The 19,339-nt window shown below is 41.1% G+C and overlaps 2 protein-coding genes across 2 annotated transcripts; both read left to right on the forward strand.

Moving 5' to 3' along the window:
• The first annotated feature begins 552 nt into the window (after positions 1 to 552).
• On the forward strand, positions 553 to 14,618 carry LOC135256144 (solute carrier family 12 member 4-like). The gene is made up of 16 exons (XM_064337987.1): positions 553 to 886; positions 3,416 to 3,510; positions 3,603 to 3,734; positions 4,530 to 4,676; positions 5,809 to 5,863; positions 6,269 to 6,399; positions 6,604 to 6,845; positions 7,871 to 8,079; positions 8,387 to 8,551; positions 8,900 to 8,998; positions 9,178 to 9,235; positions 10,068 to 10,242; positions 11,162 to 11,280; positions 11,702 to 11,800; positions 13,795 to 14,102; positions 14,456 to 14,618. Exons 1-15 carry the CDS (start codon positions 751 to 753, stop codon positions 13,916 to 13,918), a joined length of 1,986 nt encoding a protein of 661 aa, XP_064194057.1. The 5' UTR covers positions 553 to 750; the 3' UTR covers positions 13,919 to 14,102; positions 14,456 to 14,618.
• A 1,900-nt stretch (positions 14,619 to 16,518) lies between these two features.
• Positions 16,519 to 19,051, forward strand: LOC135255090 (solute carrier family 12 member 4-like). Its single transcript, XM_064335833.1, has 3 exons — positions 16,519 to 16,976; positions 18,198 to 18,305; positions 18,588 to 19,051. The coding sequence occupies exons 1-3, from the start codon at positions 16,887 to 16,889 to the stop codon at positions 18,768 to 18,770; spliced, it is 381 nt and encodes a 126-aa protein (XP_064191903.1). The 5' UTR covers positions 16,519 to 16,886; the 3' UTR covers positions 18,771 to 19,051.
• The last annotated feature ends 288 nt before the right edge of the window (positions 19,052 to 19,339 follow it).

The following is a 19,339-nucleotide window of genomic DNA, read 5'->3' on the forward strand; positions in this document are numbered from 1 at the left end:
TTCATTTTCCTATGAGAAAAACTGACTCAGTCATGTTTGAATGGTTCTACACAATGCAAAGCAAGCTGTTTTAGTGGGTCTACATGGGTATGTAGAGCTTAAGTTAGATGGGGCTCCTTGGTTTAGGGCCCTATCGCATCACACCAGGTATAGACAGGTGGCCAATTGTTGTCTCAGAAGTGCTCATTTCTTTTTCTTCTGCAGTGCCCTGCACAGATTTCAGGGTTTGAAAAAAAGAAGTGACATAGCAGAAAGAACACAGGAGAGCAGAAGACACTGACGTATCTCTCCATTGTTATCTCCGCTATTCGATTTTTATCAATTTATTTTTTTTTGACTGCGCCTTCGGGGAAAGAAATTCAGAGTCAGGTGGAATGTGAAAACAAGATCAGGGTAAAACCTAGTACATGGCTGGACCTAACACACGTGACCGGCCTACCAATAGTGTAACTTCATCACTCAGTCACTCAGTCAGTCACAGACATTCGCGTTTGTAGGGCTGGCCCCGCTGTTGCGGTCCAGCCAAAAATATCTTACAGAGCAGTTGAGGAAGGTCAAAGCAGCCCCTGTTCATTCAAACCTGTGGGGCTGGGAGATGGGTGGAGTCTGGAAATATGGTCTTTTTTTGAAGTGGTCACGCTGTAGTGGAATGCACTGAAGTTATAGTTGTTAGGAGTGCAGCTGGTTGTGGCTGGGAGTGCTAGTTCATCAGTCGCTACGGCTAGCAGATCTACACTCGCTTGTGAAGCCATGCCTCATTTCACTGTGGTTCCAGTGGACGATAACACACGGTCCTGCTATGACAGCCTTGAAGAGATCAATTGTGTGGACTACAGAGACACAGGGCAAGGCTATTCTGGACATTATGACACTGTCAGCTGTGATGGTAAGTGTTAAAACAGTTTGCCCACTGCGGTTTTGATTAGAAAACACCACCATCTTTATTCTAAAAGTTGTTGTTACTCTTGGATTAGGGGTGGGGGTGTTTCAACTGTTGTATTGGAGGATGGGGGTGGGTGTAGCAATTGAGGGCAGCGAGGGTGATGCTTTGGTATGTAGCAGTTATAGACCATGGAACACCACCAACTGTCATGCAATGTGGTTTTTTATTATTAAATCCCCCCCCCCCCCCCCCAGGCTAGTTCGATCCATGCGAATGATTTCCTGAATAAAGACAATCTGTTTTATTTGGGACTGCCCTGTCCTTGAACTTGAATTGACTCTTCATCTTGCCATACAGTAAAATAATTCTGATGTGAGGCATCATTCTGATGCAATGCCAACAGAAACCGCTGAATCTTTCTTGACAGAGATATTATATTGTGAGTATTAAGGGGTTCTAAGTGACGTTTTTGTTCAAAATGAGTTATAACGGAAAAACTACCACTGCAAAGCAAGGAAACGTTGACAAACACCAAAGCATATAACTAGATTTCCTCCACTTCTGTCAAATGAAAGAAGTGGGGAAAGAGCATTCTCAAAGACTGTGAATTGACTGGCAAGACAGGCATAGAAAAGCATATCACTAAGAAAGTAGGGGACAGGCAATCCTAAAACTGACAGTCTTCAGCTGCATGCCCACACATCAGTTGTACATTCACTTTGCTTTGAGTGCCATTCTGCTGCTTAATAGTGAAGGAGTATAAATTTTGGTAATAAAAGTGGTTCACTTGTGTTTTTAGGGTTGAAAAATGTGCCTAAACCCCTTTTCTTAGCAGGGTTGAAGATAAAGAGCACTGGGTGTTTGGGGGAGGTTTAGAGTAGAGAGGGCTTTACAAAGGACAGGCAGATTTTCAAGGTCAGGGATGGATGTTGGACAAATATGATGCTACAGGGAGGTGAAAGAGGGAAAAACATTTTCCAGATAAAACTCTGATGTAACAACATGTCCGTATGCCAAAAATATTATGTCAATTTTCAGCCTGAGAAACGACTTGTTCTCTGAATGAAGCAGGGAAGATGAAGGAGTGGACTCTGGACAGGGGATGTTTGAGTCTGATAGACTGTGTGTGGGCACTCTACCTCCAAACACTTGTAACAAGTGTCTATTAAGCTGAAGAGCCTGATGTACAAAGGGATTCAACTCAAAGCCTCTGAAATCTCCTTTTGTGGGATCTGCCTTTCACAAAAAATACTCGAGGGTTGAATCAATTGCAAGCCACAAACACATGTAGCAAACACTTTAATGAAGTAAATCGGCTATCGTTCTCATCTGCCGGCCTCATTTTAGTTTTGTGTCATACTTTTGTGTTTGTGCACAGCATTTTAGAGCTCCTCTGCTGTACATGGGCTGGCCATGGGTGTCAAAGGCCATGGTTTCGAGGGGTGGAAAAATTCAGCCTGCGGTCAGGTTAAATTTGAATTATAGGCCTACATTGTAATATAAAAATGTCGTTTTAATGATTTACTTTATTTGAACTAATATAGTCTACACTTTACAGTAACTTTAGGCAGTTTGCTATTCGTAATATCCAAATTAAACCTACCCACTGACATCTATAAGCCACTCATCAGTAATGTCACCTGTGATGAAACGGTGACACAAATCACAGTTACTCCAAATGTAGCTGCGGTGTGTGCTCCCAGGTTATCTGCCTACGGAATCTAATATTTGGTAGTATTGTATACTTATCCAACTTTCCTAGTACTGAAGCTGACAAGTCTAAATAAAAAAATAAAAAAACTTTTTTACATTCCATTGCTTGGCTTAAAAAGGGTTGCTACCCTTGCAAATGAGCATTTGTTGAAAGATACCAGTACAGATTGTGGTCATTCTAAAGAACAAGGTCATGTATCTTATATTACTTTGTCCCAAGTTATTCTGGAATTGGCACTGTGCAATCAAACATGCTTTTTGTAAACATCCTTTGTTCTCCACCAGGGAAGGGGAGATTCCTCAAATGATTAATTTTTTTGAATTTGAATACTAAATAATAGTTCCTCATCATGCAAGTCATTATGCAAATTTGTTAATTTCCCATCCATAAGGTTCTTAGATTTTCTTTATGTGAGAACTCAAACACGTATGCTTCAAGGTATGCAAAGTCGATTTCATGCGTTGTTGCATTCGAAAATGTGCCACCTGAAATCATTGACGAAACGCTAGCATGAGCTGCAATGTCAAGTGTCGCAGCGAAGAGCTCTATAGCAGCCAACAACAGGATAAAGCTACCTTCTTTGATTAGTGTCTGTTCCCCAACTGTCCTCGATCGCCCCCTTGAGTACTTATTTTTTTATTACCTCCGCAGGGACAAAGAAAACACGTTGAGTATGTACAACTTGACTGTGCATTTGCCGAGCGTCAGCCCGGTGACGTCATTTGTGTTTGCATACTTATGAAGGGTATGTTCGTCGCCTAATTTCTCCTGACTGAAAACTAATGTCTCTCTCAATGTCTGTTTCCCTCTCCCACTAGGTCATGGAAACCATAAAGAAGACTGTCCTTTCTTCAGTAATATCAATGCAACAAAGAGGAATGACTTCTACGAGAGGAACTTGGCTTTGTTTGAGGTTAATCTTGGCTTTAAAATTAGTTAAGCATTCACAATTCACAGTCACTAGTTCCTCATTTGAAAGGATGCTGTGCTTGTCTCATCCTCTAGGAGGAGCTGGATGTTCGGCCCAAAGTTTCCTCATTCCTCGGTCGGTTGGTCAGCTACACCAGCATCACACAGGGAGACATGGAGCACGAGGAAGAAGAGAATGGAAAATGGTGCTGGAAGAACACAACAAGGGTGTGTTTACCAGAGTGATAAAGTCTTTGTGTTTCTCAGCTACTATGCCAAGGTGTATAGACTCAATCCGGCCCTCGATGAAGAAGAAAAACATTTATTCAAGAAAACTGAACTATCGTGGTTTTCTGTCTCCTGAAGGCCAAACTACACTTGGATTGCAATTGATACCAACATGACAGACAGCAATGCCTGGTTGGCTGGATTGACATGGCCCTGCTGATGACTGCAACCTGGTGTAGTTGCAAAATCATCACAGATTAATTAAGATATAATTATCTTGATAACAGTATTCCTGTCTGGCAAAGGACTGTTGGTGGTATTCCAAACAGGGCTCTGTTCTTGGCAGTGTTAGTGGCAGGTGGATCTCATCCAGTCTCTAATTTGGTGGTATGCTGTGGTGACTTCTCTCTGTGGACGTAGACACAGGTTCCCTGCAATGTTTCCATGCAGATTTACAGGGACCTTAGCAAAAATTGTAAATACATTTTTAAAAGATAGCTTAATTATAACTCTGCTTGGTTTACAGATCATTCAGTCTCTGTCTTAAACTAAGACCGAAAGAAAGATATTAGTTTACGATCACATGTCCCTAAGTGACCATTTTCACAGGCAGAAAACAATTTGGCCTGAGGGACACGGTTCCTGCCTCAGTGCATTGTCCATATCCTGCCCCCGGTGGCAGTGTGATGCAATTGTCAGGTGTCTGCTGTACCGGTTCCTCTGCATGTTTCCCCCCAGTACCCCAACAGGGACACACTGACATTCAGCTCTACCCATTTCCCTGTGTGTCCCCAGTCCACCGGTATGAGCACCCTGATGGGTGTCTACCTGCCCTGCCTGCAGAACATTTTCGGCATCATCTTCTTCCTGCGGCTCACGTGGATCGTGGGCAACGCTGGTGTGGTGCAGTCCTTCCTCATTCTACTGATATGCTGCTCCTGTGTAAGATTTCATGCACCACAACACTGTGTGTGTCACAGTATTGTCATTACACCAACATTTTGTCTGTGGTACCAATACAAGCAACATTATGATTCCTAAGCTAAAATTTTACCACTGAAAAAGGAAAAACATTGTACTATCCTGGATAGTAAGGTGTACAGTGATGGAACAGAAGTAGCTATTGGATTGAATTGGAATTAGAAAATGATGATGGCGGGGAAATTTGCCAAAGGCACAACTAGGCATTAAAAAAAATGTAATCACTTTCATTATTTCTGAACTGCTTTTTCATTATTAACAACAGACCCACTTTGAATAACATCACACCAATCTACTCATTATTTTAAATCCTTGAAGAGGTTAGAATGCCTGCCACTTAAATACGCAACAGTAGTGTCGAATGACACGTGCAATTTTGATATTCCCCTCAGATCAAAGAAAATATGGTATGAGACACTTTTGGTGACACAGTACACTGCTTATTATGAGGGTGATTGGAGGCCTTGATTCAATCAGTTTTATCTTTTAATGCAACATTATTGTGTTCTTTACTCACTATAAAATGTGTGTGTTCCAGTGTTTCTTCACAAAGGGTTTGGTGAGCTCATTTTGTTCATTGCAGAAAAAAATGAAACCTCGGTTTTACTTTTTAGTTTTGCATTGTCACCCTGCTTCTTTCTTTCTGGATTGTCTTTAGGATTGTGTCATAGGTATAGCTGTTTAAAGATGGGTCAGCTGTATAGTGGTATTTACTTCTGTTTACAATGCTAATTGATGGCTTGTTTGGCTAAGTTCACACTTACTGATTATAAATAGGCCTTTTGAGGACTCATGTTCTCCACTTTCTCTGGCCCTCTGATTAAGAGCATATGCTAAATGATTGTGACAATAAGTACATTATACTGTATATAATAAAATAATATTTGGCATTTGGTGAAGCAAAGTGCACTTATTTAGCATATTTAGCCTTTAAATGAAACATTGAATGATTTTTAACTATTCAAATCTGAGTAAAATGAGTCATACCAAAAGGCTCAGTAGAATCACCATGTTATAGTCAAAGGGAAAACACAGCTATATCAGATTGCATCAGATATGGCCACACTTGATGGTTCTAATGCTCTGTTTGCAGACGATGCTAACCACAATATCTATGAGTGCCATTGCCACAAATGGAGTTGTCCCAGGTATGGAGTTTGCATGTCCTTGTATGACATATGGCTGTGCAGACATAAAAATAATCATATCCTGAGATATTATAAATGAGAACATGCTGCTTCCTAATTGTATACCTGTACTGACCAGTCTAAAGAAACAGGTCAACAAAGTGTGTATTTAGTTTACATTATGTGTAGTAAAAGGTATTAAGATGTAGTTCGTTTACCCTGTTTATAAGCTTAGGTTTATAAGTGAGAAAGCCTCATTCTCCTAATTGATGACACAAGTCTAGGTCGATCTATGATTGGTTGATTACTGTAGCTATGCTGATGCTCAGTGCACTCAAGTTCTCCCGTGGCTTACAAGACTACAAGACCAGTTTTGAGTCCCTTTGTTTTCAGTTGCTCAGCTCATTGTCATGTTTTGTTTTCTAGCTGGAGGAGCATATTTCATGATCTCCCGCTCTCTGGGCCCAGAGTTTGGGGGTGCCGTGGGGCTGTGTTTCTATCTGGGGACAACCTTTGCTGGAGCCATCCACATTCTAGGTGCCATTGAAATCTTACTGGTGAGCTCTGCTTAAAAGTTCCATGTGTCATTAACATCTTCACTATGAAGATCAGCCCTTTTACTTCTATGGTATCTGTGACAGTTGTTTGCTGATTTGCTGACAGTATTTAGTTGTGGATTTATTAACCTTAAAATGCATGTTAGACTGCCACTCTCCATTAAAATGACCAGTTTCTGTCTGTATTTTGTTTCTTGTCTGCAGAAATACATTATCCCACAGGCAGCCATATTCGACCCCTCTGGTGTACATGGAGGGCATGGTGCCATGCTTAATGACATGAGGGTCTATGGCACACTCTTCCTCTGTCTCATGGGATCTGTAGTCTTTGTGGGCATCAAATATGTCAACAAGTTTGCTTCCTTTTTCTTGGCTTGTGTCACTATATCGATTGTGTCAGTGTTCATAGGAGCTGTGAACTCCATCTTTGACCCCCCAAAATTGATGTAAGTGGCCATTTCATGAATGGCGTGTACTGGACATTAGTGAAACAAATTTATGGATTATAATTCCCTTTGTGTGTGAACTTAACCTGTAAAAGGAGAGAGATTCTCTAATGACAATTAGTGTTATTACTAATTTTATAATTACTATGTTTTTTTAATGCATCAATTTTTTATCATTTGAGAAGAAATAAAGTGATCATTATTCAATAATGTTAATTTATAGTAAAATGTTGTGTTAAATCAACACCAATTCTCATAAACTACATTATTGGACTCGTAGTGACTCTTGAGGTAGAATTAATGTTAAAAATCTTACTGTGTGGGATATTATGATTATGCAACTGCTTTCAACATTTTTTATGTTTTCTACCTTTGACTGAATACACTGCCTGGCCAAAAAAAAAGTTGCACACTCTAATATTCTGTTGGGCCACCTTTAGCTTTGATTACAGCACACATTTGTCATGGCATTGTTTCAACAACCTTATGCAAGGTCACAACCATTTATTTCCGTCCAGAATTGCATTATCTTGTATTGACGACGGGAGAGTCAAACCACTTCGTAAAGTCTTCTCCAGCACATCCCAAAGACTTTCAATTGGGTTAAGGTCAGGACTCTGCGGTGGCCAATTCACGTGTGAAAATGATTCCTCGTGCTCCCAGAACTACTCTTTCACAATTTGAGCCCGATGAATCTTGGCATTGTCGTCCTGGAATATGCCGTCAGGGGGAAAAAAATCCATTGATGGGATAACCTGGTTATTCAGTACATTTAGGTACTCAGCTGACTTCATTTTATTGCCGCATAACGTTGCTGAGCCTAGACCTGACCCATTGAAGCAACCCCAGATCATAACACTGCCTCAAGAGGTTTGTACAGTGGGCACTGTCCAAAAAAATCCAAATGGCAACTTTTTTTTTGGCCAGGCAGTGTATATAACTGTTTGAAAGATATCACATTGCGTGTTACATAATTTCAAGTGTGGAGGCCACGGGTGTTCATGCTTATAATATCCCCTCTTTAGGGTATGTATGTTGGGCAACAGGACCTTAGTTCGAGAGTTATTTGACACCTGCGGAAAAACAGTGTTTGTGGGCAACACCACCATTCCCAGCAAGCTCTGGGAGAATTTCTGTGGCTATGAAAATATGAGTGAATGTGATGAGTACTTCACAAAGAACAATGTGACTGAAATCCAGGGAATCCCAGGACTGGCCAGTGGAGTTATCAGAGGTGAGATTTACCCATACCTTTCCTGCTAGAATTATTCCCATAAACCAGAGAAGTGTCCTTTTCCTGGGCCTATGTTGAGAACAAACAACATTGTTTATTGTTTTGCTCTGAGAAATTTTAAATAATTGCAATGCAATGTGGTTTGCTGTTTTGTGAAAAACCAAAACATTTATTGTAAAATGCATTTTTGAGACAAAGCCATTCCTTTTCTTTTTCTTTTTTTTTTTTTGCATTATCTACCAAAAATTGAATAACCTGGGTCTGCATCTTTATGTGTCATTAATGTGACTCTTACACTGTGAGGAAGAGAACATGTGGAGTGTCCACCAGGGGAAAGACAGAATCCTGGAGAAGGCTAGCTTACCCTCTCTGGATGTCCATGGCTCTGCAGAGAACTTCCTCATGTACGTATCGGCTGATATGACCACCTCCTTTACAGTCCTCGTTGGGATCTTCTTCCCTGCAGTTGCAGGTGAGATGTGTTCTTTTTGCCTTCACAATGAAGGCAAAAACACTTTTTGTACTAATGTTAAATCACAGCCATGTCTTATGACAGGCTATTTAGCATTTTTTATTATACCTGTTTTGTGTAATGCAAGCACCTGAACCTTGGTGGATGTCACAATGGTGGCTGGGAGGGTTTGGTATGAAGGAAACATTGGCTCTGATTTAATATAATTCTTTTTAAAACCTCTGCGAAAATCAGCCTTTGGTGTTGAAGATATAGCCCTCCCTCACTGCACTGTAATGGAACAAGGAAATTAAGGCCAATTAGTTGTGACTGATGGCTTTCCACAAGCAAGCTTTTCCTTTTCCTTAGGGATCATGGCTGGCTCAAACAGATCCGGAGATCTCAAAGATGCCCAGAAGTCAATCCCTTTGGGGACAATCTTAGCTGTAACCACAACATCTTTAGTCTGTATCCTTTTCACATCCATTTTAAATGCCATTTAATATGATTAAAATATATGAATATATCATATGAATGTAAAAACCATTTAGTTCATTTTCCAGGTGCATATAACTCAGACCGCAATATATTTTGCATTGTTTCCATTATTTTTAAGTGACATGTTGATCTTTGACAACTTTCTCCAGATTTCAGTTCAGTGGTGCTGTTTGGGGCTTGCATTGAGGGGGTAGTTTTGAGAGACAAGTGAGTGGTTCTTTTTATTACTCCGACAGAGCATCCATCCAGTCAGGTGTATCACAAGGACAGGATCCTCTGGAAATTTTACTACTTATTTATTTAGTAGACATCCTTATCTAGCTTAAATTTTTAGACCCCTTTTACTCCAGGATATTTATATATTTATTGAATCAATCCAGCATCAGCAATTCACCCACTTTGAGTAAATCTGCAACCCTTTGGGCAACAAACCTTAACTTTTATTAGTTACTCAATAATGTCATTTATGTCAATTTGAAACTGATATGGACTAACAATTACAGTTTGGCATTCAAAATTGTGGGAGTAAAGAAAATAGGAGGAAAGTGCTGTTGAATAACAAAATGTTTCTTTTTTTTGTGTTGACAATCTTCAGAATGAATGGTTAACTATCAGAGAACTGCCATAGTTCCTGTTCCTGGCCACCAGATGCTGCCATTTCCCCAGTCCTAGTGTCTGATTTTCATTTAATCAGGCTCATCTTTTGATCTGCTTCACCACATTTATTGATTACCTGTTTCCCGATATATTTAAGTTCCTTGTTCTCTGTCTGTCTTTGCTTGGTCTTAAGTCTTTTGTTTGCACGTTACCACCAACTGCTAGCTACTCTGTGTCTAGCTTTATTCTTAGTGTTATGTCGTGTTCTTTTGTTTTTGTTTGCAGAGTTCCTGGTTTCTGTAAACTGTAAACTACTTATTTGTTTTATGTACCTCCGCTTCCCCTGTTTGTCTCTGTGCCTGGGTCCTAATTCTTCACTGTGATAACAGCTGTGCCCAAATGTTCATGAGCACACAGATTCTCATGATGCTGCACCCTGCAGGTTTGGAGAGGCAGTGAGCAAGACCATGGTGTTGGGGACCCTCGCCTGGCCGTCACACTGGGTCATCGTCATCGGATCCGTCCTCTCCGCAGTGGGAGCAGGGCTACAGTCGCTAACAGGGGCGCCCCGCCTCCTGCAGGCCATCGCCAAGGATGACATCATGCCTTTCCTTAGGGTGCAAATCCTCTGTCTTCTGCACCAATGTTTTCCCCCCGTGTTTTACCATTCCCACTGATGTGAAAACATTCTGCTCTTAAGAATTTGGTTTAAGAAATTCCTCCTAATTTGTTTTACAGCAATAATTCATTATTTGTGAGCTGAAACTGAATTTCAGACTTTCAGTAGCATGGAACTATAGATAGAATGTGCCTCATTACCATTTAATGAATTAAATTAATGAGGAATTTTTGTGGAATTGTACCAAAGCATTCTACTATCAATATCTGTGACTAAATATCGAATAAATATACAATCTTACCATTCGTTTTACACGTAAAGATGTCCCTTTCAAGATTCAGTGATCATTTATTGTCTTTAATAATCCGTTTGAGAAATAAACGCAGAAATAGAAAGTGGCGGTATTTGCAAATCCCCACTCAATATTTACACTAAACTTCTTTCTGTTCTGATTTGATTGATAAATCCCACAGGCAGGAAAATGCGTATTTTACATTTATTGTTCAGTGTGTTTTTTATCACTTAAATTCCTGTATTTTTTCTGTTTTTAATATTTTATGACTGTTCTTATACTAAACTGTGGTCCCAGGAGCACAGTATTCCATTCTTTTTCTTACACCCACCTGTAATGAGAAGACTGACAATGAGGCAACGTGTACTTTAACAACCTTTTAGTTTTTATTATGTACCTGTTGTTAAAATGAATGTGTGCACCGCGATGGACCAAAAACAACATTCACATGAATATTTCAACAACAAAAAAACTAATCTTCATAAAAGCCTCTCTTTTGAATCAATCTTAGGAGTTGAAAGATTGAGTCGTGCTAATTCAAATATTTTTTTTACCCCATATATCATAGCAGATCTCTATCAGTATAGCTTATATTAGTTGTGCTTTTCTTTATTTCCTGTTGCAGGTTTTTAGGCAAGGCAAAGCCAGTGGAGAGCCAACATGGGCACTGCTGCTGACCACAATGATTGCAGAGCTGGGCATCCTGATCGCTTCACTGGACAAAGTGGCCCCCATTCTCTCCATGTAAGCACCCATGCCTCCCAATGCATTTAATGCACTCATTTTACATCGGCAATGATATGTGAAAACATATATTTAATGTTGATGCTTCTCCAGGTTCCTTAGTGATTACTTGCTTGTTCCAAGTAATTAATTTGATTGCAGTTATTCAGTATATACATTTAAGAACAGATGTAAGCCTTTTGAACTGTGGAGTAAGTAGCCAGATTTCATTAGTTATGTTCTAACACTTTGAAAAATAATAATATTTAGCAAAATGTTGAAGGATAACAGCAGGCTACACATATGACCATGCTAAATCCAATTTATCTTTTAAAATATGCTTCATCCTCATTATATGTGTGTATGTCTGTACGCACATGCATGCCTTTGTGAATGTGTGAATCCACGGATGCGTACATGCGTGCATGCGTTCTCCTCCCAGGTTCTTCCTCATGTGCTACCTGTTTGTAAACCTGGCCTGTGCCCTGCAAACTCTCCTCTGCACTCCCAGCTGGAGGCCCAGGTTTAAATACTACCACTGGTGAGACGGCAGGAATGCACTCCAGCTGAACGAAGCGCCGTCTGCAGACTCCCAGCTCAGGGAACGTTATCTAACCTCATATTGACAAAGGCCGGCTTAAGGCCTCTCAGGTCTTGGGTAATACAATTCTTCTGACAAGCCAATCTTTGTAGTGGTATCTTGTTGGCCTTTTTTTGTCAGCATAGCTTGTAAAGAGTGCTTAGCTTTTTTTGTCACACAAACTTTTCATAATCAAAACTATTTAAATAAACATTGAGCAGAACATGATGAACAGCAACGGAAATTAAGGAAATTACATGCACGATGTATACTGGTAACCTGTGGTTACATAACAGAGGCAGATCATGCCAGTTGGAATCCTGTTTGTGATAGCCTGTGTGTTAGTGTGACTTGTGTCATGTTAGATGAGGATTGCACAGACACACACTGGTTTTAGTGACCAACAACAAGAAATGGGAGTGGTCTGGTCTTAAATATTGTGTGGCTGCCCAACATTTTGATTTAACAATGTATATTTGTACACAGTACCTGTAAAAGTCAGAAGAAAGCATGTGCTATATAATACTCTTCACTGCATGAAAAACTGAGTTTCAGGAAAATATCCAACCTTTAAATTTCAGTGAAATTTGGGGTGTGTCGTGTGTGTGAGCAGTAGTTTGCCTGTGTCAACATGTGTACACTATATGACCAAAAGTATCTGGACACCCCTTGGTCTGGGGCTATTTATCATGGGTTGAGATAGGCCCCTTAGTTCCAGTGAAAGCAAATCTTAATGCTACAGCAGAACTTTTGCAGCATCATACTCCAGTTAGAGCACTAAGGTCGGCCAACCAGATGCTCTTGGTTGTTCCGAGATCCAGACACAAAAATAGAGGCGACCGAGCCTTTGCGGTAGCTTCCCCGAATCTCTGGAACAGCCTACCTTTTCATATAAGAACTGCTCAGACCCTAGAATCTTTTAAGTCGCTGCTGAACACCTCTTCTTGTTGACATTCAATTCAAGTTGAGCTTGTCACCTTGTTTTTATCTTCTATATAATTCTTTTATTACCATGTTTATTGTTTCCTTTTATTCTTATTTTTATTACTTTTATATTCATTTTTGGTATTTTAAATCTGTGCAAGCACTTTGGTCAACTGTGGTTGTTGTGAATGTGCTATATAAATAAACTTTGACTTGACTTGACTTGACAATCACATTCTGGACGATTATGTGCTTCCGCAACAGTTTGGGGAAGGCCCTTTCCTGTTTCAGCATAACAATGTCCCCGGGCACACAGCAAGGTCGATATATAAATGGTTTTGTCAAGAATGGCGTGGAAGAACATGACTGGCCTGCACAGAGTCATGACCTCATCCCCATCCAATACCTTCAATTGGAAAGCCAACTGCGAGCCAGGCCTAATCGTCCAATCAGTGTCTGGCCTCACGAATGCTCTTCTGGCTGAATGGAAGCAAATCCCTGCTGCTATGCTCCAACATCTAGTATAAAGCCTTCCCAGAAGAGTGGAGGTTGTTGCAGCAGAAAACGGTAGACCAACTCTCTGAACAAGAGTTTAATATCCATAATTTTGGATTAGATATTGGGTGACAGGTGTCCACATACTTTTGGCCATGTATATTCCCAATTAATTCACGGACTCTGCCCACACTGAAATTTCACATGGTGTCCGTAGATATGCCATGCCTGGTATATTTGTGCCAAGTGTCTGAACAAGAACATCTCCGTGTATGAAATTATGTCCGTTTCCAACACTGAACTGTGCATTCTGACACTGACACATGCCGGACATGGCACAGAATGTGTCCGTTTTTGGATTTGTGTCCTTCCCGTCAATGCACATTTTCATGCAGTGATATCATTATAATATATTGTAATACCATTTCCTGGTACACTACACATACATGCATTGTGCATATGCATGTTAGTCTGCTACCTGTGTGTGATGTTACCCTGTACCTGTACCTGACATTAGCTTTGTGCCTCACTATTAGGTCTTTATCCTTTGTGGGCATGAGCATGTGTCTGGCACTAATGTTCATGTCCTCCTGGTACTATGCCATCGTGACCATGGGCATCGCCGGCATGATCTACAAGTACATCGAGTACCAGGGGTAAGGGTTAACACACTTCAGTCTCTAAATCCCAGATGATCTCCCAGTCTGAATCCATGAGTGTTGGTGTATCTCTTTGGTAGAGCGGAGAAGGAGTGGGGGGATGGAATCCGGGGCTTGTCTTTGCGTGCTGCCCGCTACGCACTTCTCCGATTGGAGGGGGGACTGCCCCACACTAAGAACTGGAGGTAAGCACTGCACCTGACACATCATCCATGGGAAGGTAAGATGTAGATATAAAATGTTTCACTATGCTATAGGTGAAACCCTGCCTTCTGGTCATATTGGCAGGCTCAAGTACACCAGGGAAGATCAGTAAAGCACAGAAAAGTATTTGAATCCACAACAAATAGGTATTTCACCCAGGTCTGCATGATTTGAACACCAGTTCTGATGGTAAAATGGCAGGCTTAGGCACAATATCAGGAATGTCAGGGATGTTTGAAAGGAAGGCTCAACAATCCGCACCAAGAATCATAGCAGTAATGTATGAAGTTATGGCAGTGCTGCTACTTATACATTCCTGCTGTATGATCTTCAGACCACAGTTACTGCTGCTGCTGAAACTGGATGGGGACCTCCATGTGAAATACCCCCGCCTGCTCACATTTGCCTCCCAGCTGAAGGCAGGGAAGGGCCTGACCATTGTGGGCTCAGTCATCCAGGGCAACTTCCTGGACAGTTATGGGGAAAGCCAGGCTTCTGTACAGGTAGTTACAACCATGTTCTACTCAAACTAAACAATGCAATATCTCTTTTTGTTGTCATACTGAATTCCGAGGCACCATTTATCAATGCATGCACACAAATGTCTGTGCACAGACTCAGCTTTATGTCCTAAAAAAGCCTTCTGTCCTTTTCTGAGTAAACCTGTACATTCATGAACATCTCAATCCTTTGAGTAGGAAAATTTATTTTAATTTAAATGATGGTTCTGCTGAGAAGAAAAACATCCTAAATTACATGCTGCGATGAATTAAAGTGGTCTGCTTTCCTCCACCAGACAATCAAGGATATAATGGAGACTGAGAAAGTGAAGGGGTTCTGCCAGGTAGTTGTCTCAGCTAAGGTGCGAGAAGGCATTGCCCAGCTGATCCAGTCATGTGGCCTAGGTGGAATGAAGCCCAACACGGTGGTGATGGGCTGGCCATATGGCTGGAGGCAGAGTGAGGACCACCAAGCCTGGAAGACCTTCATCAGTAAGCCATGACCCATTGTGGTCTAGACAGGGTTCACTGGTGGGTTAGTCTCTGTCAACAGTCTGGGTACCGATGGTGCTTTTTTTTCGGGCCTTCCCGATCATTCTTTCAAAAAATACACTGCTTCTAAGGCTTTCCCAGACAAAGATTTTTTAAAACACTTTCAATAGATTAATTGGTTGGTTGATTGGTTGATTGATTGACTGACTGATTCATTGGCTAGCTGAGTTCTGAGGTAGTATAAAGAGTGAAAGGGTACATAACTGCTGAAAATAACATTTTAGAAATGTAAGTCATTTAACTCACCTTATTCAACTCCTTATTCAATTCCTTACACACACAGGATACATTTTACCCAAGAAGGTCCTGTAGTATAATTTTTACTCCTTATGTGGATAATTGCAGTGGAGCATTCGCACAGGATAAAAGAATCCCAGGTTTCTAACCCCAGTCATTGACCATGTTTTGGATGTGAATGTGAATTACTGCTTTTTGAACACAGAAGTTCCATCCATTTCTACTGGGAGTTCCTATACAGTATAAAGCAAGCAGTCTACCAAATGCAGAAACACATACAATACATCTCATGCATTTGGAACATATTCTTCTTCTGAGAGCCTCTCCTGTAAACTGGTTCTGTTAGAATCCACACCAAAACAGCAGAAGTATCTGAGTGGGGAAGGAATGTATGTAGACTTACCTGGTGCTACTGGAACAGGCTTAATTTACTGATACCCTGGTTATCTGACTCAAATATAATGTTTAACCTTTCCTCTGTGCTAACTGTTACACATAGAGGGAGACTTCAATTGAGGGGCTATAGCAGGGGTGCACAACTCCGATCCTGGAGGGCCGATCTGTGTGCTGGTTTTTGTTCCAACCGATTACCATTTCTTACAGCTCTATAAACTACACTGCTTCATTCCTGTGCTTGAGCTCAGTACAATCTCTAGGATACACTTGCAGTCTGTGGCTGTAGCTGGTGCTTATACATGTCAGATCAAGATATGATTGGGCTAATTGAATAAATGTTGGCAAATGTCCGCACAAAATCCTGAAATGGATTGGCCCTTGTTGTGCACCCCTGGGCTATAACCTCTTTCTGCCAGTAGTGTGCCTCTATATGGATCACTCACTATATTGGTAGAGACAAACGTGCCTCTGTCTTGTGTAGCCTACAAGGATAATTGTGTATCTTGCGACGGCACTAGTGTATAGGCAAGTGATTACTGGGTACAGATGAGTTCCTGAGCTCTATGTGTATGTTAGAACCTTAAAATCGCTATGTGTGCAGTGGTAAGAGTCAAAGAAGAATGCCAGGTTAAAATGAATGCAATTTATTGTACCATGTGTTCAATAATGGCAATACACAATGGTGCCAACAGTGAACACTTGGTTAGTCTTGACACACGGTGCTGTAGTAACCTTTGGTGTCATTTTTCGTAAGTATTTTATCTACTGCTGGCCATCTTTCCCGTTTCGCCACAGACACGGTTCGTTGCACGACGGCCGCTCACCTGGCTCTGATGGTGCCCAAGAACGTGTCCTTCTACCCCGGCAACGATGAGCGCTTTGATGACGGACACATCGACGTGTGGTGGATAGTCCATGATGGAGGCATGCTCACGCTGCTGCCATTCCTTCTCAAACAGCACAAGGTGAGAATCCACTTTAAAACCGGCCACTTCAAAGCTGACACATCAACATATTTATTTTCTCGTTTGCTTGAAGGTTTGGAGAAAGTGCAAGACGCGGATTTTCACCGTGGCCCAAATGGATGACAACAGCATTCAGATGAAAGAAGACCTGGCTGTGTTCCTCTACCACTTGCGAATAGAGGCAGAGGTGGAGGTTGTAGAAATGGTAGGAACAGAGACAAATGCAGTAAAAAAACATCACATACATACCTTGAGCTCCATAATGTTCAGGACATTTTTTTCTTGATTTAGCTTGGTACTCCACAATTTTATATTTGTAATCAAACCATGGACATGTGGTTACAGTGCAGATTCTCACCTTTTATTAAAGGGTATTTTTACACATTTTGATTTCATCTTGAAGAAATTTGGCATGTAAACGACACACGTCTGACTGTCAACTAGTTGCTGCTTGAAAACAAATAATCACTTATACCATGATATTTATCATGAGATTAAAACATTTAAAAAGTAAAAAAAAAAGCATTTCTACATTTTTTTCCAGAATGATTGTATGCTGCTTCACTCAATGGACAGATTAACACATGGCCCAATCTTCAATGAAGTGGCAAGTTATAGTCACGTAAGACTCAGTATAGTTAGTGCTGTCCACACAGATGGTTCACATTAATGTCGCACTTGGAATGGTACTGAGAGAATCGGCTGTTTCACTACATTCAAGTTGAGCTGTGACGGTTTTTGAAGTACATTTGTTACCATTTTAGCAATAAAATCTGTTGAGGTTTCAGCTGGAAAGCTGTCACACTGATGAGGTCTCATTACAAAGTTGCTTGTTTGCTGGGATCCCTGCATCACTAAAGATACTCAGCACCTGTTGATGTCTGTGTCAAACATCAAGCAGTCATTGCATGCACAGGATATGCAACAAAGTGCTAAACATAACTACTTTCATTTTACATAACATTAATATGTCCCAAACATCACGGTGTCCTGACATAGGCAGAGTATGTATAAAAAGTGCTGTAATTTCTACATGGTGAATCCAGAGTATATAAATACCCTTAAATAAAACCGGAGAATGTGCACTTAAATCACATTGTTTGATTACAACTCAAAAATTGTGGAGTACAGAGTCAAATCAAGAAAAAATATGTCTGCCCCAAACATTATGGAGCTCACTGTATTATACATACCAAGGGTTAAAGCTCACACTAGAAATGCTTTAAGCTACGAATCTCATGGGTGTCATTATTCTTTGTTCTAAAACAAAAAATATGTTCTATATACCACAGAGAGATTAAGTGGTTTAAATCCATAAACTTAGTTATGAGTTATAAGACCATTTCCCTAAACGTTATACTACTCTACCAGGGATTACAAATCACTCTGGAAATGTATCATCATCATTCTCTCCATTCTGTTTCAGCACAACAGTGATATCTCAGCGTACACATACGAGAGAACCTTAATGATGGAGCAGAGATCTCAAATGCTAAGGCAAATGAGGCTCTCCAGTGCTGAGAGAGACAGGGAGGTATGTGTATATGGAGGCATCGTCCCCCCAACTGTCACACATCACGTTCCAGCTTCACATGAATGTTCAAAAACGAATTCCTTTGAAAGAGGATACTTGATGAGGGATACTCATTTAGATAGGATGGAAAACCTTTGGATCCAGAACTCCCCAAAGGACTAGACAAAAATATATCTAGTCCTTTTCGAGAGAGGACAGGATGAAGATGTGTTTTCATGACAACTTAAGCTTTGGAGAGCATGGAACTGACTGGTTAATAAACAGTTATGCTGTTTCTCTCAGGCTCAGCTTGTCAAGGACAGACACTCTATGGTCCACCTAGGAGGCTACACAGACAAGGAGCTGTTGGAGCAACCAGAGGAGATAACGCAGATGACATGGACCAGGGACGACCACAGCACAGAGAGGGGAAACGGAAACAAGGGGCCTGAGAGCTTCTGCAAGCTTATCAGGGTCAAGCCGTAGGTCCAAAAAGCTAAGCCACTCACTTTCAAGTTGATCATCTCATACCCCATCTTTGTGCTGAAAATATTAGACCACTATCTACACTCTGCGGAGCTGACTACCTATCAGGATGCAGGTTCTTTTTCTGGTGCACTCACTGAAAATTCAGTCCCTGTACACTCCGAGCGAGAGCTGTGTTTGCAATCTTGGCATTAATCAAGCTCATTCAACGTGGGTGTTAGGCTCTGCCTTTGTCTCCCCTCCAGGTCCACGTATTCATGGACAGGATCTCAAGGCGCAGCCAAGATATTGATTGTGTCTGGTTGGGGGTCACAGAGGTGGCATCTCTGCTGTTTATCGATGATGTTCTTGGCCTCATCATATTGTAACCTATGATGCGCACTAGAACGATTTGCAGCTGATCTTGATGTGGATGGGATGGGATCAACACCACCAAGTCTGTGGCCATAGTCCTCTCACTGAAAAAGATTTTGTTCCCTTCAAGAGAGGGGGGAGCAACTGCCCCATTTGGAGGAGTTCAAGTATCTTATTCACGAGTATATACAGGATCGGGAGATCGATCACCGTGT

Source organism: Anguilla rostrata, chromosome 5 (genome assembly GCF_018555375.3).
Source record: "Anguilla rostrata isolate EN2019 chromosome 5, ASM1855537v3, whole genome shotgun sequence".
Taxonomy (NCBI): domain Eukaryota; kingdom Metazoa; phylum Chordata; class Actinopteri; order Anguilliformes; family Anguillidae; genus Anguilla; species Anguilla rostrata.